Here is a 22,570-nt window from a genome sequence, read left to right on the forward strand (position 1 = left end):
ATCTTACATGTAAAGCACAAACCCCCAAACATTTCACAGATATAAAATAAGAGGAAAGAGTGCACTGTTCACATTATCCCCCAAACTGTCTCTAGTAGCTAAGAAACCTGAGTTTAGAGGCCCAAAAGCCTTTATCTACTTCTCAGTGAATGTATGGTCTGGACCCAGCCAATGTGCAGAACATCTCTGTGCATACAGACCTGATGCCAGCAGAAGACAAGAAAATTCATCGTCTCATTTGACATGCAGTAAATCATATGAGGCAGCTACAATATTTAGTTCAGTCTCTAAGTATTGTGGTACCTAGGCAAAGCTCTACACAAGTATTCACTAGACTTCAAACTAGCTTACAGAACGGACCTGGGAGAGGTGACTCAGACCCAACATGCCCCCAGGAAGCCTTCAGAACCCTTGGCCTCCAGGCCTTCTCTGGGCTGAACATGACAGTCTAGAGCATTGGGTGAGGCAAATCAATGGAAAGGTAAAAGGAAAACAAAGGCTGCTAAGGTCAAGCACTAAAGACCTTGGGAATGGTTTCAATCAAGGAGTGAAGCATGTTACACATGCACAGAAATGCTTAGTGAGTGCACACTCAGCTGAAGGCATTGCATACAGGTGTTCTTCTGCAAAAGCTGCAGTCACATATAAATTGATTTGAGGAGCATCAATAACCTCTAATACACACACTCCCTTCCCTTCTTGTTTTATGCCTCTAACAGACATTCTGTTCAGCCTGTCAAGGAAAAGACTGCAAGAAGGAGCACAGGGGAAGTACAAGGACTGGTCCTGCAAACTGCAGAATCACCAGAGGAATTCAGCTTTAAACAAAGCCCAAGAAGACAGAAGTCCACACACTGCCTGTGGATGACACCACATAAGCTTGGACAGGGATCTTATCCAGGGGCAACGAATTCTCACTTAATCACCCACAGCTTGCATGCTAGGGCCCCTTCTCAGAGCTGCAGTGTTTCACCAAAGACGTCTTTATCTTAGTGACACATGGGCTGACATCTGGAGCTCATCACTCAGTTTTTGCTGCATCTTTACTGCCACCAGTAACATTTTGTTATGACATTACTGTCACTACCAGAGCTCACTGTTTGCCAGGCACGGTGTTAACACCTTCCAAGTGAAGAACAGTGCTGCTCCATAGGAGGAAAGTTCTGTTGTTCCCATTCAAATCCACTGGCCAAACGAAATGTTTTTCAGGCACCAGAGGTCTGGGGAAAAAAAGCATCCTCTTAATGTAATATACAGTGAAATACACCTTTCAAAGATTTCCTTTCTAATGAGAGCACCCACAGTCACACCATGACTCCCACAGTCACCACCATGCAACCCAGTCCATTGTCACAGACACTGGTTCTGGGAAACCAGTGAGATCAGCATCCTTTGGGAATGCAGGTGAGCAGATGCAGCTCTGATGCCACCATCCAGAGGACACAAGTCTCTGATCATTTCCAGACCATTAGCTACATGCCCTCTTATTTTGAATATTGTGTAATCCCTCCAAGAACTTGGCTTATCAGTTCAACTTTGCACTCCCTGCAAACAGGGAAGCTGTTTGTCAGAAACCTGCGCTGCTTTGCCAAAACAATCTCTGTCAGAAAAGGCTCTTAAACCTTTTATTGCAGGATCCCCAGCCACTACAGTAATTTTTGCTTCCTAACCCCACTGCCACCAAGGACCCTGACTGAAATTGTAGAGTGTAATTTTAACCACAGCAGCATTAGGAAAGATCCTTCAGATTGTTGCACTTGCCCCACTGAACTACACTAATGTAAAGCATTTGGAGGGTTTTTTTCCTTCTGCAGGAAAGGATTTCGAAAGGATGTAGTCATATTTTGTAACCTCCACAGTTGTGCCAGGATGCACACTCCAGTACACTCAGAATGAAGACAGGCAACTTCCTACTCCAGAGAGGAGGATTACTGCTCTTGAGCTCAAGTAGCAATTGAAACAATTTGGCTGCAGAAAAACCACTGCTGCAAAATTAAAATTGAACTCAAAGTTGTGCAGCAGAAACTAGATCTATCCAGTGCAGGGGAGAGGCAGAGCAGGACCGGGTCAGAGAGAAGGTAACAGAGGGAAGTGTGAGCTAAGAAAAGGCACGTGCAAGGGGAAAAGGTACATGCAGCCTCATCAAAAACACATCTTGTGACCACAAAAACATACTGAAAGCCAAGTTCCCCACTGCAACCTCAGGGCAAAAAAAGAACCTGGTTCCCAGCCCTTGCTGGTAAGATAAAGATAAAAGATGACCTAGTCTGTCCTCTGATGACAGGCTTGATCCCAGATTTGGAAGGCGTATTTAGACCCAGCTTGCCCCCAACCCTCACTCCCACAGCACACTCAGTGTCCACAGTTACCCGCAGCTCCCCCCTGAAGACAAGACCAAACCCTTCTCTGCCCATCAGTTTGCTGTGAGGGTTCAAGGGGCCCAACAGCTGCCAGAGCCCTGACACTGGTCTGCTGCAAAGCCAGACTTTCTGGAGCAGGGAAGAGACTGTGCTGAAACAAGGGGGAGGGAAAAAAACCCAAAACGAACCCCAAACAAAAAACCACCACGCAACAAAAAACAAACAAACCAACCCAAAAAACCCACTAAACCCTTCTCCCTACCATTGGAAAAATATTAAAGCTGAAAATCTGATAAGCCTACAGCAGGTTAGAGTCAGGATTCTTTATCCTAATGTTGCTCCTATCTAAACCATACACAGGAACACTGGAAGGAAGGAGAGACAGGCCATGGCACTGTGTCAGGTGAACACAAAGAACAAAGCCTGTACAGAAAGGCAGGGCAGCACATCACTGAGAAGAACCTAAAACCCACTTCCATCCCACAAGTCAATATGTGCTTGTTGAATTCAGGAAGTGGCTTTTGCTGTCTCAAGAACACTTAATACCTGTTTGTTGCTGCCTTACAGAGCACCACTGCATTCCCCCAGGCAAAGAGTCCATTGTTTGTGTTGGAGCAGAGATGTTAACAGACAATTTGTGCCTATCGCTCAGAACCTAGTATGGTTGGCTGAAAGACATGGGGAAGCACCAGCAGACTTCCAGCAAGGAGCTGCGTGGCAAGATGCAGAGCAAGCAGGTGTGTTATGGAGACTGTAGCAGGCTCAGCAAACCGAGCTTTCTGCTTGCAGTGGCAGAGGCTGCCAGCTACAGCCACCACTTGAAAAAACAAATTGAGGAAGCTGGCTGATTTCCCTTATTTTGGTACTAAGAACGCAACACTTGCCACAGAAGAGTTCCTGGAGAGAATCAGAGCCAGGAAAGAGTCAGTGCGGTGCCAGGAGAGGAGCACAACAGGACAAAAAAAAAAAAATCAGTGTCAGCAAGTGACTTGGGAAACAAAGACCTTACTTTGGGGCTGCTGCCTAGCCACGTTCTGGGGTCAGTTTTGTTCACGTGCTTTTAAACACTGTCCTTTCTCCTATGCTCAGGACAGAGGTTAACTCCTGCCCACCTCCCCAGGTGACCATCCTCACCCACACTCGCGGTGCACCTGGGGACAGGCAGCACGGGGCTGGAGTGCCACCTTCCGGCAAGCAACCGGCAGCGCGGCCTCCCCTCCCTGGAGCCGGGCACGGAACACACACCCTCTGCTCCACAGCCCTTGCACTGCCCCCCTATTGCTGCTTCTCCTTTCCCTGGCCTCACTTATTGCAGGGGCTGCTTCAAAGAGGCAACTGAAATTACATGGTATAATTTCATATGGGACAAACGGCATGGCTCCTGGCAGGTTGGCGCTGAAGCCAGAGGAGACAAGGACTACAGCTGCTCCCACAATCAGACATTTCCCCAGATCTCAGCAATGTGTCCCGGGTCAGATCTCAGCACCCTCAAAAAAACAAGCAAAACAATCACCTGATGATCCACTCAAAACCACCCCAAAGGTCCAGCAGGACACTCCGGAAGGAGAAAGCCTGACAGTTTTTTAAATGCTTGATCCACCTCCTGGCATCAGCCATGCACACTCTGACCACTAGCAGTGAGCGTTAACAGGCTCCAATGTGCCCGTCTTATGTGAGGTTATCCAGGAGTCCTAAGGAGGCCAAAAAGGTAAGTACATACAAAGACATCCAGCAGCAGTGAGTGTCAAAGCTGGACATGCTACAAAACATTTCCTTCCATTTTGAGCCAGACACACCACCTACAATCTCACTCAGTGTTAAAAATCTCTGTTTATAACTCAAAAGAGGTCTTGGTGAACTCAAGCTTTGCTCCTGCAGAAGCCAGCCCTGCTCAAACTTTCCACATCTTTCTTCTATTTTTTATTTCACTTCAGCCTGTATACTATTAGCACACAGATACATCCAGTTGAGTACAATTTCTTCTTCTGACCACCTGGTGCCTCAATTGCCCTGAGCTGTCTACCAGGAGCAGTCTTTACCATTTCCTGCTCAGGTTTCATTAACTATCCTAAAAGAATGGAGTAGGAAATAGTCATGCTCAAAAGGCAAATATAAATCACCCCTTATCTGCGCGCACACACAGGGTGAAAAATCAAGTGGCACAGGCTTGTCCCAGTGTCCCCCAGGCAGGTAGGATGACACAATACCTCTGGGTGCACAAGCACAAAATCCTCAGCACTGCCAATATCCTTTGGCTGAACATTTTTATGGTGCTGCCTCCATACATGCCTGAGCTAGATGAAAGCCAGTGGCACGAGTGCATGTTGCCAGCTCCAAAAAGGGCTGTTCTCCACTCCAACTATTTGGGACACACATGGGAAGTTTAACACTGTCAGCAAATCTCTGAAAATTTCTGTCCCCTGCCCCAAACCAAGACCTACTACAACTCAAGGGACAGTTTCAGGGAACACAGCCTGAAAGGCAGTCCAAGAAGCCACATCTAGTCTACCTTCTTTTCTACTAGGCCCATCACCAAATACTAGGTTTATCAAGAGAAGATACGAAGACCCACTGGACAAAAGCAGCACCCTCTCCAAACTCCTTGTGGTTCACTGTATCTTCTCTTTTAACCTGTCTGTGGTGTCATTACAAGCTATTAGAGATTCTAATACCCTGATAGTGACTCCCACCTTGGACCAGTCAAAGCTGGTAACACCTTCTCTACTTCAACAATACTCCACTGTGTGATGAGTGCAGACCCAGAGGAGACCCCTCCATCAGTGGTGTGGCAGAACCACGACAAAACTCAGCTGAACTCTTGGACTCCTTGCACAACACTCTACAGAGACTGGAGACATTCCATATGGGAAAACAGCTTTTTCCTGCTTCACCTTTTGCCTTTCTCTAGGCAGCACTGCGAACAGTGGCATTAGAGCAAATCTTGTAGGTAAAAAGGAAAAGAAGAGATAAGAGTGAAGACGACTTGAGGAAGGAACATTCTGTGCTGAACAGAACCAACATATTCAAGAAGAGATTATGCAGTAGCAAGAGACACAGGTATCTGCACAGAATCATTTTTTGCTGTAGAGAACTCATCAAAATCAGAATGACAGAAGCAGAACAAGATCAAAGTTAAATCAAGTTGAGGGCAGAACACCAGTTTTAAAAAGTGATTCCAACAGCTGGTTAGAACCAGCCTTTCTGATTACAGAAGATGTTTTAAGGTCTTCTTCAAAACTCGAGCTGGATGTAGACACTGGATAAAGGTCAACAGGACTGAAGTAACAGGGAATTGGATTTCCACAGCCATCCATAGCCTTCCTACCAAGTCAGGCAGTGTGTAACCAAAGCAGGCATGGTCTGAGACCTTTCAGTTCATGTTTTCCACACACTGGTTTTCAAAGTGAGACTGCTAGGCAACAGCAAAGTTTTAAAGTCTGCAAGATACTGGTGTGCTGCCCAAACTATTGCCTTTAAACAGATATGACAGATGCATTAGTGATTACTGTGAAATTCCACAGAGACACTTTCATAAATCCGTAACACTGCAAAGGAAAAGCAGCAGTGGAGGACCACCCACCTAACACTGCCAACCTCAAACAGCACTGGTGTCTTTACAGAAAACTCAAGATGGGCAAAGAGGTGTTTTAAGAGTTAACTTAAGTTTGAGAGAATAGAAGTGATTGCTCCATACAACTAAGATGATGAACTAGAAATTGCTTCATCCATTGCAAACACTGCTGCAAAATGGGAGCTTGGTAATGCCTTGCTCCATATTTGGGTCGAAACATAAAAACTCCAGAAATTTTACTGACAAGCTTATAAGTAAAAACTATTTCTTAGAAAACAGGAAAGGCTTAGGAGACAGCTTTAGCACAGTGACCCAGAAAATAATAGATATAAGCCACTGGGTTAGAAAGTGAGATAATGGCAGCATCCAGACACAGAAAGGAGTGAACACAAAGGCCCATGGCAGAGAGATGGGTGTTTACTCAATTATTTGCAAATGCAGGAGTTGCCACAGATAGATGAAAATTTAAAATTTTTCCATCAGCCACAAAGATCTTTCTACATCAGCCTGCATCATTCAAAAACTTGTAACTGGTAAGGAGGGTAACACACACACAACTGCCAAAAATGCAAGATTAAACATCACTTGCCAGAGTGCTTGCGATGAGCCCAGGCTCACTGTACCAGAGGTGATACATTAACTATCTCACTTGAGAATAGAGTATGATCTCCTTCTCAGAAATTCAAGTTAAAGTCACGTTCTACTGAACCAGAAACTCACTTTTGTCCATGAGACATCTCCTTGGTGGTTAGAGGAGACCGTTGGCTGTGCAGTTTGCAAGCCAAACTAGAGCTTATAGGAATATAGATTAAGGAAAGGAAAAAGTCAATTTTACTTCCACGTTTCAGATGCAAGCTAGGACAACTGGTATCCCACCACCACTAACAATGCCATTTTATTACCAAACAAAACAAGAGCAGCACACTGGGAAGCAGAGGGTTGTGCAAAACCTCTGGGAGAAGATACCTCAAGACTGCTGGGCTATTTCAAGCTTTTCACATCAGCTGAACCTGCTGTGGAAGACCCATGTGTTTCCATGAACTGACAGGGACGTGCTGAGGCTGCTGCAGCCCTGTGTCTCCCTGCTGTGCCTTCCCCTAGTGCTGGCATTTGCTGGATCCCACTGAGCTATCCAAGAAAAACAAACCAGTCAAAGGTTAACCCTGAAAGGGAAAAGTTGTTCAATTTTTGGCCAGCTCAACTCCCTGAACCAGTTTGTGGTGGGGCCAGAGGAAGACCTACAGGCCCTGGGATGGGACAGGAGAATCACATTGGCCCTGATGACGGCTGATCAACCTCAGTGGCTCAGAACTAGCAGGCAACTGCTGTAATGCACATGCATGGCATGCCTATGTTTCACGGCAGGATTACAGTTTTAAAAACTCAGGAACATTTAACTCAAGGGACCAAGATAAATGGCACCTCTAAGAGACTGAATCAATACTGGGATGGAAGGCAGCCAAGCAGCTGTACCAATGGAGAACACGCTCCCTGGGAGCAGAAGCTTTTAACAACACAGTGATAAAATGCTGCTGGTTTGAGACCTCCAGATACAACCAAACCCATTTCATTCAAGAAACATAAAACACAGCAGGCACAGGGCTGAGAGTAGAAAGCTGGTCTGAGAGCTCTTACATCTGGAAGAACACCAGCACTTCAAATGCTGTTCACGACCAGCTGGTACTCACGTGATAAAGTCCAGAAAACTTGCCAGGGGCTCATACGCATGGTTCCTCATGTGACGGAACTCCACCACCATCTTCTCCTTCAGCTTATCATCAATGACGGACACAGTGAGCGGGGAGGCTTCATTGGCCAGGAAGTTCCCATAGTCTGTGCTCTGGAGGTGCAGTTTCAAGTCTGAAAATGAAAGAATAATTCCACTCTTAGAGGGTTTTGGGCTGGGTTTGGGGTTTTTTTTCAGGATAGCCAAGAAAGCTGTTGCTCAGCACTTCTCTAGGCACTCTGTTCTCTGAAAGATAACCTAGACAAAACCCATTTGTTAAGTCATTCACTTACATTTGTGCACAGTTTTATGATGGACAACCCAAATGCAGGAAAAGATAAGTGATAAATACCTACTTTTATTCTCTTAATCTTGTCTAGCCTCTGTTTTCAGGTAGCCACTTCAAGGCATCAGTTCCATATCAGCCTTGCCTCATTTTAAAGACAAATCTGTGTAACTGAGCACACACTGGTGCCAGCTGTTCACTGTGCTAGGTCAAGGTGGAAGCTTCTTGATTTTCTAGGAGGTATTTGCTAGAAATCTTGGGGGAGAAAAAAAAAATAAAATCACTTAAGCACTCTGTCTAGCCAAAAGGGCTCTCTGGTTGCAGACTTCTCTGAAGAAATCACAACCAAGAACCTAACTGCACACACACACAGCAAGTCTCTCCAGATACTAGTGATGTGGAAGCATCTGTAAAGTTTTCAAAGCCATAAAGACAGAAGCGGCAACTTAGAAATTATAAAACATCTTTGTCTTACATTACCAAAGCAGCCCAGCTATTTTTGCTGGTAAATAGAATTCAGGCATTAATAGGTACAGAGGGGCTAGTGAAGATGAAGGCCATTTAAATCCAGGGTAGGTAATCCCTGCCCAGGATGTAAGAACATGCTCAAAAGTCTTCCCCTTCTCCAGTTTCAAGCAGAGGAACCCTTTGTTTCCTCTGTTAGCCCTGCTGCAGGTCAGGTGCCCAACCAAGCTGCAGTCCTGGCCAACAAGCAACCACAACACGCTGAGTTCTGTCAAGATAAAAGCCCTGTTTGAGCCAAAAGCACTTAAGCGTCTCTATGGAAAAACTGAATCCAGAACCAAGGAACGTCATATAATTCTACTCCTCAAAGCTCTACTAGTTGTATTGGTACACAATGTTCATCTCCCTTCAGCTTCACCTCAGAGGGCCAGTTAGGCAAGCACATCCTCCCAGGGACTCAAGACCTTTATGGGGTAAGGAGAGGAGCTGGAAGCATTGAGTCAAACCAGATGTGAGCACACCATCCAGAGAAAACAAAAAAAGACACTTCTCTCTGATTTTTCTGAAGCAGCAGCACTGAGGCTGCCTTTCCCTTCCACTGAGCCACACAAGTCCTCAGCATTATGGCACAAGCATCCATAGCACGAAGGTCAGAGCAAGGACTCAGCCTGGTTTGAGGAGTTTGATCTTTTGGTATCACATCCAGCCAGGGCAGGAGCTGGAGAGCTCCTCCTCAGGCTCCAACCTGAGCTTGTGCAGGGCGATACTGTTCTCTGCCCAAGGCATGCAGGGGTCAAACAGCTTCCAAGCCAACTGACTCTTCTGGGTGTTTCCAAGGAAGTCTAGCAAAGATGGTTTTGACCCAGCACTCTTTAGCTACAAAGATGTTTCCACTGCTCAGTGTTGCAGGAAACGGAGTTTAAAAAGAAGGAAAATAAAGGCCAGAGACTTAAATACCACTCAGTTTGTCATGTTTCTCAGTGGTTTACATGAGAGTTTTGGGAGCACTTGTAGAAAGGAGGGGATTCTGCCCCTCTAGTCTGTTCTGGTGAGACCCCACCTGCAGCACTGCATCCGCCTCTGGGGTCCTCAGCACAGGAAGGACATTGAACTGTTGGGAAAAGGTCCAGAAGAGGCTACAAAGATAATTAGAGGGATAGAGCATCTCTCCTCTCAGCCTTTCCTCATAGGATTGGAATTGTTCAGCCTAGAGAAGAAAAGGCTCTAGGGAGAGCTTATTGCAGCCTTTCAGTACCTGAAGGGGCTATAGGAGAGCTGGAGAGGTACTTTTAACGAGGGCATAGAATGACAGGACAAGGGGTAATGGCTTCAAACCGAAAGCGACTAAGTTTAGATTGGATATTAGGAAGACATTCTCCCCTGTGAGGGTGGTGAGGCACTGGCACAGGTTGCCCAGAAAAGTTCTGGATGCCCCACCTCCACAATTTTTCAAGGCCAGATTGGACAGGGTTTGGAGCAAACTGGTCTGGTGGAAGGTGTCCCTGCCCATGGAAGGGGGTTTGGAACAAGACGGTCTGTAAGGTCCCTTTCAACCCAAACCATTCAATGATTCTGTGAGTCCTGGATGCAGCAAAGAGAGCTCCCCATCCAACTACACACATCAAGGCTGGAGCAAAGCAGAGATCTAATCTAGATCTCTGTTCCCCAGGATAATCTGCAGCTGAACACCTGTGGTTTATTCTACCAAATCACAGTCAACTTATGCTCACACTTGCAAGGGAGAAAAAACATTGCCTGGGTAACTCAATCAAGCCTGCAACACGAACCTTGCCACAGAGTCAAACACCAGATCATGCCAGAACTTGGAATGTCCCTCACCTCCATGCAGCCTGCACAGGATTATTATTGATAGTAATCACTTCCTAAAGTCTTCAAAAAGCCCAGCTCATGGGCACCATCCTGTGTGCAGAGGGTTCTGACCTATCTGTTCTGCAATTGCTTGATTTCTGAAAGATAAGACACTTACAGAGGGGAAACCTACCTGAGCTACGTCTTAATGAGTTTTTGTCCCACTTTTTAAAGCTCTCTAATTATGAGCTTTGGAGTCTGAGCGGAAATTAAGTTCCTGACAGATCAGGACTCACTAGTTTGCCTTTAGCAGAAACTAGAGAAAACATGGAGCAAAATTGATCAAATAGTATGCTCAATGAATACGAAAGAAAAGGTCCTGGTAAGAGTATTACACCCATAAACTCAGATTGCAAGGGAGGGCACAGGGAACTACAGTAGTTGCATTCATATACCTCCCACTTGCAGTTTCCTGCAGTTGTGTAGAGCTCTAATGGAAGCTAAGCCTGCCCAAAAAGGCATGTGATGTTGTTTTGCAGCTATACAGGACCTTGGAGAGGAAGCAGCTATTGCATATCCTACCAGATCCGCCTTCAGTACGGAAGCTGCCAAAGCTTGTTTCCTCAAGTCCAACACCACCGGTTTGTTTTGGTGTCATCACAACCCAAAACTCTGCTTTTGAGGTTGCAAGTAGCTGCTTGGCTATCACTTGATGCTACAGATTCAGTGACACAAAAAGAAGAGTCTGCTGTACTTCCAGGACATCAGAGCTGCACTGCACCTAGACCAGAGGCACATAGGCTGCACATTGTGCCTTGCAGGCTCTCCTTCAACATCTCTGAGCAAGCTCCCATGAGCTGCTTGGCCGGAACATTTTGCCCTGCTCCATGAAAGGGTTGTCCCCCTAACTCCACAGCATAAGAGCCAGCACATTATGTTGCAACTGGAATAAGGGCCATGTTTATATAACACTTGGAATTCATTTTAACAAGGAAGGCCAGCCACAAACTGCAGAACTAAACTTTTCTGAATCTCTTAGCATCCAAGCAGACAAAATGGAACATATTTTCCAAAAATTGGACCAGATTTATGAACCCTGACTCAGTGCATCCCACGGTGTATCAGTGCTTTACACTAGCCTGTCCTCCTCCAGCTGCTGGGCCAGTCACCAAGCCTCAGCCAAGAGGGTTTGGGAGCTTTTAATAGGACTATTCACATGTCAAGCTCCTCAGATGAGAGCAAACTAATCCCATGGTTTCAGAAATCTGCTGCCAGAAGAGCTGTCCCAGTAGCACGGTGACTAATAAATGGACCCACTGCTGAGCAAGCTCCAAGCTCTCCAAAAGCTCAGGTTCCTCACACAAGCCTAGACTGAGCAGGAGTTGGCCTCTGGCAGCAAGAGCAGCACCTTGGCAGGGGCAGCTGCCAAAGATCCCACATGCTGCACATCAGTAAGACACTGCCTGCAAGGTTTTTGCCGTGCCTCTTCCCCAGCTGCTGCTGAAAAGGAGGGAGACATGCACCTACAGCCCAGCCCCTCCCGATGAGCTCCTTCAGGTACTGACCAACAACAGCACATGGCCTCAACCCAGCAATTGATTTTAAGAGACACATTGGCCTGTTTCAGCATTTTTCCAAGTGGTTCACACACTTTATGTAACAGACTGAGCCAGCATTTGGCAAGGGAGCACTTGAATGACCACAAAACTTTTGTTCTCTCTTCTCCCCCGCAAAACCTAGGAAATTATGGCCAGGTCACAGCTCCCAGAAAGCTGCCTCGTGCAAGAACACAATCATCTGTCAGAATGACACCCTTTTTCAGCTGGGTACGGTAGTGCTTGGGATTACCATGACATGTACTTCCAGCCACCTCCTATCAATTCTCAGATCAGGCCCTCTGGTTTTCATGCAGCTGCCTGTACACAAGCCACAAACACAACCAGAGCTTAATTCAACAGCTGCTGTGCCAACACCTTCACATTTCAGATGACATCTTCACAAGAGACTTCATATTCACACTAATGCAACTATCCCCTCCTGCAAGTTTGCTTTGACATAACAAGGAGCCAAGCCATTAGTCTGTCAGACATCTGTCAGTCAAAGCCTTTCCTGTAAGCCCCGCTCAGACAGAATGATCCATGGCCCCATCAGCTCAGACTTCCAACCCTTCCTTCTTTCCTGCTGTAACTGCATTGCAGAGCTCTGAATCAAGTTAAGGGCTCAAGCACTTCCAGGCAAGGACTGATCTGTTTTCTCACGCACAGGCACAGAACCAGCTTCCGCAACGTCTGAGCTAAACTGATGTTTTCACAAAAATTATCTGCTGTAAACCTGACCTCTTCCTCCAGAGCACCTGGGGCCATCACCGCCTATATAAAAAATTAAAATATCATTTGCCATCTCCCTGGCTGGAGGCAGTAACGCAGCTGAGGGATTACACAGCAGTCTGCAGATGAGTTACATCGCCCACGTATCCCTTCAGGAGACTGCAGTCATTACCACTTGCCTTGTTGCTGTTTGTTTGGTCTGTTTATAGCCACCTCAGACACTCCTGAAGCTGATTCTCTGAAATCTCACTGAAGAAGAGCTCAGAGACCCTTTGTTCCCTGCAGAACTTAAGACCTTTCCTGTGGTTGCACACCACCAGCAGTGACGTGCTACCTCTTCTCTATTGTCAGGCAGCAAATTCATCTGGGCCACAGTTAGACACAGAGATACATCATCTTTGGCTCCTTCCTTCATCACTATCTCACCTCTAACTTTTCACCAGTTTGACATGCCCTCAGCACCAAAGAGCAGCCTGTGTTCCTAGCCCATCCCTTCCTGGGGCTGAACTCACTCCACTCAGAGCTTCAAACCCGGCACAGCCAGGTCATGCTCCACTGGGAGCCCTTCAACCAGGCAGCCCTTTCCTAATCTGTCCAAAAGACAAGATAACCCTTCCTCATCTGCCTGCATCCCCAATAAGCTTTCTTCCCCCTCCAAAAGCAGACTGCTCTAAGTGACTACAACCTTAGAAGTGCAGCACCTGGTGCAGGGGTTAAGGGAGAGGCAAAAAATCACTCAGAAACTAAAACAAACAGGGCAGAAAACAGTCTCATGATGCAGGAGCCGACAGCTGAGGAAAAACAAGATGAAAGCACTGACAGGCTGCCGAGCAGCAATACCTGCCAGGAAACCCAGACACCATCATCATCTAACAAGGGGCAGGACACAAACAAGGGCTGAAGCTACACCAGTACGGGAGAAGTTGACCTCAGCTGCTGCTTGAAGTTTAGCTAGGAGAAGCTCTGAAGCAGGTCTCTGCCTGGTAAAGGAGGCCAGAACAAACAGCAAAGCACCTCTGCTGAACCCTGCAGGAAGCCAGTGACCACACTGTTTGTTTGCCACCATCATCTAGCAGGCTATGGAAGTGCCATCTTTCTTCCAATAAATGATGTTTTCCTGGAGCTTGTTTTAACAGGACAGTTGATGAAACAGCCACAGCCAGTGGTTACACCCATACAGGATGCAGGACAAAGCAGCAGGACAGCATTTTGGACACTGTTCTGTTGCTGCACGAGCAGTCAACATTCAGAGGACAGGAATGGTCTGTACTCTCCTCAGGTCTTACTGTGCCTGTACATTCTGCCTCCTCTGGCAGGAGAAAGCTCTTGGGGCCAGGGAACAGTCCTGCTGCACAGTCCCAGCACACTGGGGTCAGCTTTTCACACAGGGCTCCAAGACATCAGGAGAGTGACAAACCATCTTTGTGTGAATGACAATGAAAGGTCCCCACCACATTATGGCTTGGCTTCTACACTCCCTGAGTTCAGACTGAACCACTCTCAGAGTTCACAACGGATTTAAGCCTGGTTATGCTTTGCGACCACCAAGTGGCCTCTCCTTGCTTGGTAGTACAGTAAAGGAGTTGCACGGGAAAGGATCTATGCTGTTCCCCCTACAGCCAGGAGAATACCATGAGCTCCACCAAAAGCACTCTTGAAGCCAGTCTGGAGCTCTGCAACATCCCTATACACGAGAGGACACACGGCCCATGTGGTTATGCTGAAAGAGAAGCCCACTTCCAGCCTTCTGGGGCCTAAATTCCAGGACCACAGTGATAAAATGGAAAAGAGACAGGTAGCACAGCCTCTCCTGCTCTTCTTTCAGTGAAAGGAGATGTGCTGAACACCTCAAAGCAAGTGGCAGCCTGTGGGGGAGAAAAAAGATCCTCGGGACAATGAAAACAAAAGCACACACTGCAGTCAGCCTGGTGTGCAGAAGACAAACTCCATGGACAGATCCCATTCCTCCACGTGCACAGCACTGTTTCCATGGCATCCAAGTTCCCAGCTGTGCCAACAGCATAGACCAAGGCACAAGCACACACAGAGTGGTGGTGCTGGAGATGCACAGTCTCTGGAAGGCCTCTCCCAAAAGAGGCACACAAGCTTGAGCCAACTTCCCTCCACTCCTCAGCCTCATCACCCAGCTAGAAGGTGACACGTCCTGCTGCTGGATTTCACCCACCAATCACCTCTACAACACTGGCAGATCAGAAAGAAAGCAGCTTTCTACACTGTTGCTGTGGAAGCAAGAAGTAGTAACAACAGGAGGCTCATGAACACTGACCTAAGGGTAAAGACATTCCTGGTGCAAGATGCTTTTGTGCACTTCTTGGGCTCCACATGCTTTTTACAGAAGGGAGCTTTGCAGACCAACAGTAAAGCCAGTTAATAACCCACATTCCAGGCCCATACTGAACTCTGCTGCTTAAAAGCATAACCATTGTTCAACTGCATCAACAGCTTTTCATTCTCCTGACAGAATATCAGACCTCCGACAAGCCACCACAGCTTGAGGAGCTGTAGACGACTCACCAATCTTTTGACAGTAGAAGTCTGGGTGACTCGTAAGTTTGGTTGCTCCAAACAGATTCCACTCGAGCACAAATTCATGCTCACACCAGTGGAGCAGAGGAAAGCAGCTCCAGGTCCTTCACTGACACCTTGTGTCAGAAGCAGGAACTGGATACAACAGCGACCACCACCAGGAAGGTTGCAAATGCTCCCAGCTCGGGTGTACAGCATAGGGCCTCTGGCTGAGAAACAACCAGAGCACCAGGGCTTTCAGAGCTGAAAGAAGGGATTAAACGCGTTATTGCTAAAGGCTTTAAGAGAAAGCTTAAGCCAAAACAGTTCTCACACACACCCCCTCAATCCTGGACATGTTTTTACACATTTCTTAAGGCCAGCTCAGGAGCCTGCCTGACCACAGACAGCCCATTTGGCTCCCTGTTTCTGACTCAGCAAGAAGGGAGAGCTTGGATCAGGTTACCTTGTGATCAGACAAGCAGAGACAACAGAGAATCATGCAGAAAAGCATGATTTCCTCCTTTCCAGCAGCACTAAACTGCCAGCGTAAGTCCTGAAGCAGAGAAGTCAAACCTTTTGCGCTTCCAGACCGATCTGGGCACACCAGAGGGAGCAGCATTTCAGACCTGGAACATACTCCAAGCAGCCAGATACCCAATTCCCAGGGCCAGACCTGGAACAGGCTTGGTCCTTCAGGCTTTCTCCATGGCCAAGGCAATCACTTGCTCCAGGACTGGGACTAACTGCAGAGCCAGACACGTGAGAGGTGGCAGCGAAGACAAAACAGAGAGTAGAGAAGAATGTATCAGTAATTTATGCCCCAGTACTTATTTTGGCTGCTAATACATCAGCCACTGCCTGGATTTAGTACAGACGAGCATCTGGGAAAGAAACACATTAAAAGTCTGTGGAGCACAGAAAACAAGTACTGAAATGGGAAAATCGGCACTAAAAGAAGAAAGAAATGGTTTGACCAGAGACCTATGTAAGTAAAGAAGAACAACACTCCTTTGAAAGAGAATCCCTTTCCAAAAGCATGCTAAGCAGGAACACAGTGAGCCAAGTGAAGGAGGAACAAGATTTGCAGCAAATTCGGAAGAGCCTTCAGGTTCTGAATGAAGCGTGACCAGGAGCACAGCAGTGGCTGCCACCAGAGAGCTGCTGGGGACAGAACAGCCCAATACCACGACAAACATACAGGAACTCCAACGTGACCCATTCCAAATGCAGCCAACACCACTCCAAGGGAGAACTAGGTTTAAGCAGCTTGGTTTAGAAAGCAAGAAATTGAAAGAAAAGAGAAGTTCCAAGTACAGGAAGACTCCAAAGAGGAAGTTATCTGCAGGAAAGGTGAAAAAGTCACAGTTCAGGGCATGCTGAGACATGTGACTACCAAGAGAGCAGAATTAACTCCCACTGCTCTCTTTCAAGTCACGGGCTCCACAGCAGGAATCACAGTGACTGCTGCAAGCAAAGAGCTGCAAAAAAAGAGAAGTGAAAAAGGAGCTTCTGTCCTAAGTAAAAACATCCTGGGAATTTTTAAGGTAGAGACTGGGGCACCACACAGCACTCTGATCCCATTCTGTTGTTATCTGTAACTTGCATCCAGGGTTCAGCTGGCCAGGGATTCATCTAAACAGTCAATTTCAATTAACCACTCAGCAATGACTGTCCAGATAAAACTGATGCTTAACCAATATTTTTAGAAGAAAGAATGATCCAATAATTATAGTTCCACTGATCAAAACAACCAACATCTCTGGATACCTGTGTTTCTAGTTTATTTCAAGACAGGTCTGGTTTTAATCTTTGTGATTTGTGATCCAGGTTCTGGACACCAAAGAGCGAAAACTGCTAAGGAGGTCACTGATCAGAGGAACAGTTTAGCACCAACTAATTAAGATGATGAGCTGACCACAGGTGATCATAGAACTGGAGAATAGTTTGGGCTGGAAGGGACCTTTAAAGGCCATGTAGTCCAACTGCCTGCAATGAGTGGGGACATCTTCAATTAGACCAGGTTGCTCAGAGCTCCATTCAACCTGGCCTTGAATGCTTTCAACAATGGGACACCCACCACCTCTCTGGGCAAGCTGTGCCAGTGCTTCACCACCCACACTGTAAAAAAAAAAAAAAACCTCACAGTTCTCTAAGTTTGTACACACTGATCTAGAAAAAAGATAATGGCTGGAAATCAGAATCAGCCTCAAAAGAGATTTCAAGATCACAGGCAACATGTAATTCACTGGTGAATTTACTCAGATGTGCACTAGATTTTTTTCCACTAGTGATCCTTCAATAACAGCAGGTACTTTCCTAGGTGACCTGATCTCCTTAAAAACTAATCACGGGTATCAGGGATCTAAGATTATGCCAATAACCTTATTTCAGGCCTTTAAAAGGCCTCCTGCCCTTTAGAGAGTGAAGGCACTAACAAGTCTCACCAGCAACACCTGTCAAAACCCACCAGGCCCCCAAAACCCGCAGGGCACAGCTACACGGCCACCTCAAGAAAGCAGTGGGAGCTCAAGCTCCCTTAAACCGCTGTATCAGCTGCTGCAATCACACGGCCGGGCTGACCGGGAAACTGAGTCAGATGAGGCGGGGTGGGGGGACAGGACGGGACATGAAGTGCGTCCTCAGCCATGGGGTGAAGAGGGAACAGCGCCTAATAAACGCCGCTATCGGCTCTTTTCCCCACTGCCAGGCTCCCCTCGCCTCCCCACAGCCCCTCACTATCTCCCCTCAGCCCACAGCCTGGCCATTCCCCTCAGGACGGCAGGGAGGGGGGGCCTGTTCCCGCTCGCCCCAGGCCTCCACCACCACTCACCCTCCAGGCTCTCGCACTGCACCAGGTTCACGTAGTCGCCTTGCCGGAGTACCCCCGCTTTGAAGCCGCGCACCAGCCCTTCCAGGTACCCGTTATCCACGTTAAAATAGAGCTCCGGGAAACACGACATGGCGGCGGCGACGAGACGGGAGCACTACCGCCCGCCGCCTCACGTGACTCGCGGCGGGTCACGTGGCCGCGCCCCCTTCCCGGCAGCCATTGCGGGGCGGGAACGGCCTGAGGCGGTGGCGGTCGCCATAACTCCGTGCCCGCCAAACCCCGGCTCCGGCTGCCCAGCGCCAAGCGTGAGGTTCCCCTTCACTACATCCAAACCACCATGAGTGATACAGGCAGAAGAGCACAAGTAAAGCTCGCAATGTCGCCTCCTGCCGAGACACCACTCCTACTAGTCAGGGCAGGTCGTGCGTAGCCAGGTAAAGGGCTATGCAGGAGCTGCTCTGTAACAAAATAAAACAATTTTTTGATGTGTAAGTGTTGCAAAATGTGGGATACGTCAAGGTTATCTTAAGGCTGGATGTTCTTTGATGTAAGACCTCTGTATACTCTCAAGCCCTATCAGGAAAAAAGGGGACGTTATCAGTGGAACAGGCAGCAGCCAGCTCCCTCATTCAACGATATCCTGGAACAAGCTTTAAGAGTGTAGTAAGTCAAGGTGTTGATATATACCAATGTGTACATTGTTAACCTGGCGAAATACTCGAGGCCCGTGTATCCTAGAGCTGAACTATGTTCATTGTAACACTAAAAATCGCTCTACGGGTCAGAAAGGCTCTGCCCAGGTGAAGACCCTTCCCCTGAGCATGAGTGGAAGTTACCTGCAGTTACATGATTTCTATGGAAATTACTAACCAATCTTAATAGAGGGGCTGTGCTTGGGAAATCACTAAGCCTGAGCTTCTCAGTGTAAATAATGGCAGGGAGAGTGCGGTGGGGTGTGCTGGATTTGTGGAATAGCACCGAGCACCCCGGCTGGGGCAGCTCTGAAATAAACAGTCGATGTCTCTCTGGAGCGTGTGACTGTGGGCTCGGGGCACACCAAGGAACAAACCCGATTTTGTGGGCCACAGCAGCATAGCCAAAACATCACCTGGAGCACCCCTGCTGCTGAAACACCACTTATGTAGCCAGGAAAGGCACATTTGGTTTGACATGGATGTGTCCTGGAGTGTCAGCTGTGTGGACACTGTGCCCAGGCCGTTGTCACCTTGCTGCCACCCCTCTCCTCTGAGAGCCCAGGCGGACACATCACACCATTCCCACTCCGCAGTGGCTTTTGCAAAGGGCTGGTTTATTGGAGCTGCAGAGAAGGAGGCACACACAGGGGCGAGGAGCTGGCAGCCCCATGGGTGTTAGTTCTTGCCGCAGGGGAAGTTGGTGCTGATTTTCCGGCAGTAGCAAAAGGCGTTGAAGAAGCGGCAGTAGCAGGTGGCACAGGGGTCGCAGCAGGGGATCTGGTGGCCGAGGCAGGACTCCAGGAGACGGACGCAGCGGCGGGGGGAGCGCTCCTCACGGCCTGCAGCTTGCAGTTCTGTGGATGATGCCTGCAGGGGAGAGAGGAGGAAGAGGAAGAGGAAGTCATGGACCACTGTGCCAGCAAATAAAGAACTGCGTGGGAGAGAGCCAAGTGTGGCTGCTGAAACCTGGCATTGCCAGCAGCAGAGGCTTCTGTTGTATTCAACTCCGGGCTCTATTCTCTGTTGGAAATCACTGCTGAACCCTGTGGACTCTCTGCAGGCATTGCTGCCTCATCCATGGTGTCTCAAGGCCTTTCTGCACACATTTATTTTCAAGCATGGCCTGGATGGTGCTGTGCCTTCTGCCCAAACAGAGGCACCGGGGGCTGAACCAGGCAACACAGGGCACTGCCCAGCGAGCTCCTGCTCTGCAGAGGTTTCCTGGGCTGCGCTTGAGGTTAATTAAATGGATTACAGGAGCACAGCCTTGGACCACTCTCCTTTGAGTGCTGGAGCCCCTTGCAGGTCTGGGCAGCCTCAGCTCATCCCAGCTCCTCAGGTGATGGACAGATACTCCCATCCCAGGCAGCACCATGTTGGGCTCCAAACCCCCCAGCCTCAGGGACACAGAGAAGGCTGCTGTGGCCTGAGGCTGCCCTGCTCTTTGGGGTGTCTGTAAGAAAGCTCAGGGATCCATACCTGTGGTTCCAGCAGGCTGCCTCTCTGCACAAGGTCACCATCAGCTTCTTGGACCCTCAGGGCCATCTGCTCAAACCCCAGCCTTGGGAGAGTTCCTACGAGATACAGAGAGGCTGGACAAGGAGGCTGCTGGCAGGTCAGCTGATTCTTCTCCCTTTGCTCGTGTGTCCCCACGAAAAAAAGGCCCCACTCCCTGTGGGGTGCCAGGCTGCTCTCACTAGCCAGGGCCAGGAGAGGCTGTGCTGCTTTAAGGGGATCCCCACTTCATTTTTGGGACCGTGGGCTTTCCAGCGAGCAGCTGGTGGGGGTCAGTGAAGAGCAGGTGGCCACAGGACTCACCTGCTGGCTCCGCAGACACCTCCTTGACTTTCCGCTGCAGGCTGGTGTGGCGGGCTCTGTCCACCCCCTCCAGCCCACCACTCACCTTCTGCAGGTGGCCACAGCTGAGGTCAGCAGTCCTGAGATCCAGGACAGCCTGGATCCCCTGCAGCAGCCCACAGCACAGCAGCAACACGTTCAGCATGGTCCTGGGGGACAACCTGTGCAGAAGGGCCCGGCCAGCATCAGCCCACCTGCTGGCAGCCTGGCCTGTCCCCTCCACTGCCGTCACCTCCACAGCCCGAGAAGTGCTGTGTCAGCAAGGGGCAGCCTCTGCCGGCACAGCCACTGCTCCCAGCTGTTTGCTCCCTTGGACTTGAGAGCCTTCTTTTTGGCCCAGAGACACCTGGGAGCAGGACCCCCCAAAGCTATCTCATGTGCTGTGGGGCACCCCACATGTGAGCACATTCATGATCTCCCCACAGAAAGGGATGACCAGCAGAGAATGGACTGAGATCTGAATGGACTTTTTTGCGGCAGTTCAGGTTCTTCTGCCCCACCAGACCATTGAGGTGCACAGTGTGTGGCCAAAACAGCTGACACGGCTCCTGCCGGGCTCTGAGCCTGGAAGTGCCACTAGAATCTGTGTGCTGGCTAGGGAGAAAGACCACAGCACACACGGCTGGGGGACAGGAGAAGCTGCAGGGTTGGGCTGTGGGCTTTGGGGGCCTGAAGGCTCTAAAAAGTAGGTGACCTCTTAGGGAGCAAAAGAAAAGGGACCAAGAGGTGGTATCTCAGTTGCTGCTGTCAGCCACATCCTGGGAAACACTGTGCCTTCTGCTTGGGCAGCCTTGAGGTTCCAAACCTGTCTCCAGCCGCCCAATGCTGGCCACTCCTCATCTCCCCATCCCACAAAACCACCGAGCCCTTTGCTGGGAGAGACCCCTCTGCACTGCGGGAAGCCCCACAGCCAGGGGTGTTCCATCCCGCACACTCCCAAGACCCTTCCCGTGGTAAGCACTGACCTTTCCGAGCAGAGAGGGGGATTGCTGTTCGCTGCTCCACCGAGCTCGCTGGAAGCGCCGCTACCGCTCTGCCTCAGTGTCCTCCTCCCCACACGCTTACTGGGATTTATATCGGCCTTTTATTAATTAAGTGCTGCAGCCACATGACTCCACTAACTACCAGGTAGGTGGGAGTCTCTGGAAAACGGGCATTGTCTGGATAAAGAGGCAGCCAGTGGGGTGATGCATGGGAGGGGGGACTCCTGCTTTGTGCCTTGCACAGCTGCAGGAAGGAACAGATCCCTGTTAGCTCCAAACTCCCAAGTTTCTTGGAAGCAATTCCCCACTGTCCTTGCAGACCAGTTCCCTTTCCAGCCCACTTCCCTTTCCAGCACTGAGGCTGCAGCCTGAGGACATCTCTTAGTTCCCAAATAGAGAAGTAACAGGGCTACAGTCTCTTCACCAAAACCACACCAAGCTTGACTGGTTTTCAAATGGAATGTTGCCTATCTGTATCTCCTGGCAAGCATCCAGTCATAGTCCAGAGCCTCCAGAAGTCCTCCAGCTCCTGACCACTTGCCATCTGCAGATTCTCCAGGCTTCCACCTGTGATAACTGCATCTCTTACTCATGTCTCATTTGGAAAACCTGCATCTCCCCAGAGCCAGGCTCTTTTGGGGAACACTTGTGGCCTTGAGTGGCTTCAGCCCTGCAAGGAATTGGAGGATTAAGACAAAATAGGAAAGGTTCAGCAGGCTGTGACCTACCCAGCAGGGAAGGCTGGCAGCCCAGGCTCTGCCCTCACCAGGCTGCTCCGAGACCAGAAGGATCCCCAGGCCTCCAAGCACATCCCCAAGCAGAATGTGAGCCACTGCTCCTGGCTGCAGCACCATCCCTGGGGCTCTTTGCAGGCTTCCTTGCTCCTACATCCCCTGTCCTGGCATGATCTGATTCCTGCTGCATTTGAGGGACAGGCTGAGCAGGCACAGAACCAGCGAGGCGCGCATCTGCCTTGTGTAATTTTCTCCAGCTGTAAGTGGCTGCTGGAAACACTCAGCACCCATCTGGGTGCCCCAATGCACAACACCAAATCAGGACCCCTGCCACAGCACCTGGATGCCTCTGGCACCCCACATGCTTGGACAGACTCATCTTGGGTAAGAGGCAGCTT

The 22,570-nt window shown here is 49.0% G+C and overlaps 2 protein-coding genes across 2 annotated transcripts in view; both read right to left on the reverse strand.

The window, feature by feature from the left end:
* The window catches only part of ATP6V0D1 (ATPase H+ transporting V0 subunit d1), a 34,541-nt gene extending 16,454 nt beyond the window's left edge, over nucleotides 1–18,087 (reverse strand). Inside the window, exons 1-2 of the mRNA XM_032121473.1 lie at nucleotides 17,904–18,087; nucleotides 7,620–7,791 (exon numbers count right to left, since the gene is read on the reverse strand). Of these exons, the coding sequence (XP_031977364.1) occupies nucleotides 7,620–7,791; nucleotides 17,904–18,033 (302 nt within the window). The 5' untranslated portion in view covers nucleotides 18,034–18,087. The remainder of the gene's footprint in view (nucleotides 1–7,619; nucleotides 7,792–17,903) is intronic.
* A 1,104-nt stretch (nucleotides 18,088–19,191) lies between these two features.
* On the reverse strand, nucleotides 19,192–21,702 carry AGRP (agouti related neuropeptide). Its single transcript, XM_032122225.1, has 4 exons — nucleotides 21,421–21,702; nucleotides 20,417–20,616; nucleotides 20,078–20,172; nucleotides 19,192–19,465 (listed from the first exon to the last, which is right to left on the reverse strand). Exons 2-4 carry the CDS (start codon nucleotides 20,598–20,600, stop codon nucleotides 19,274–19,276), a joined length of 471 nt encoding a protein of 156 aa, XP_031978116.1. The 5' UTR covers nucleotides 20,601–20,616; nucleotides 21,421–21,702; the 3' UTR covers nucleotides 19,192–19,273.
* Nucleotides 21,703–22,570: the final 868 nt, after the last annotated feature.

The sequence above is a fragment of the Corvus moneduloides genome, chromosome 12 (genome assembly GCF_009650955.1).
Source record: "Corvus moneduloides isolate bCorMon1 chromosome 12, bCorMon1.pri, whole genome shotgun sequence".
Classification (NCBI taxonomy): Eukaryota; Metazoa; Chordata; class Aves; order Passeriformes; family Corvidae; genus Corvus; species Corvus moneduloides.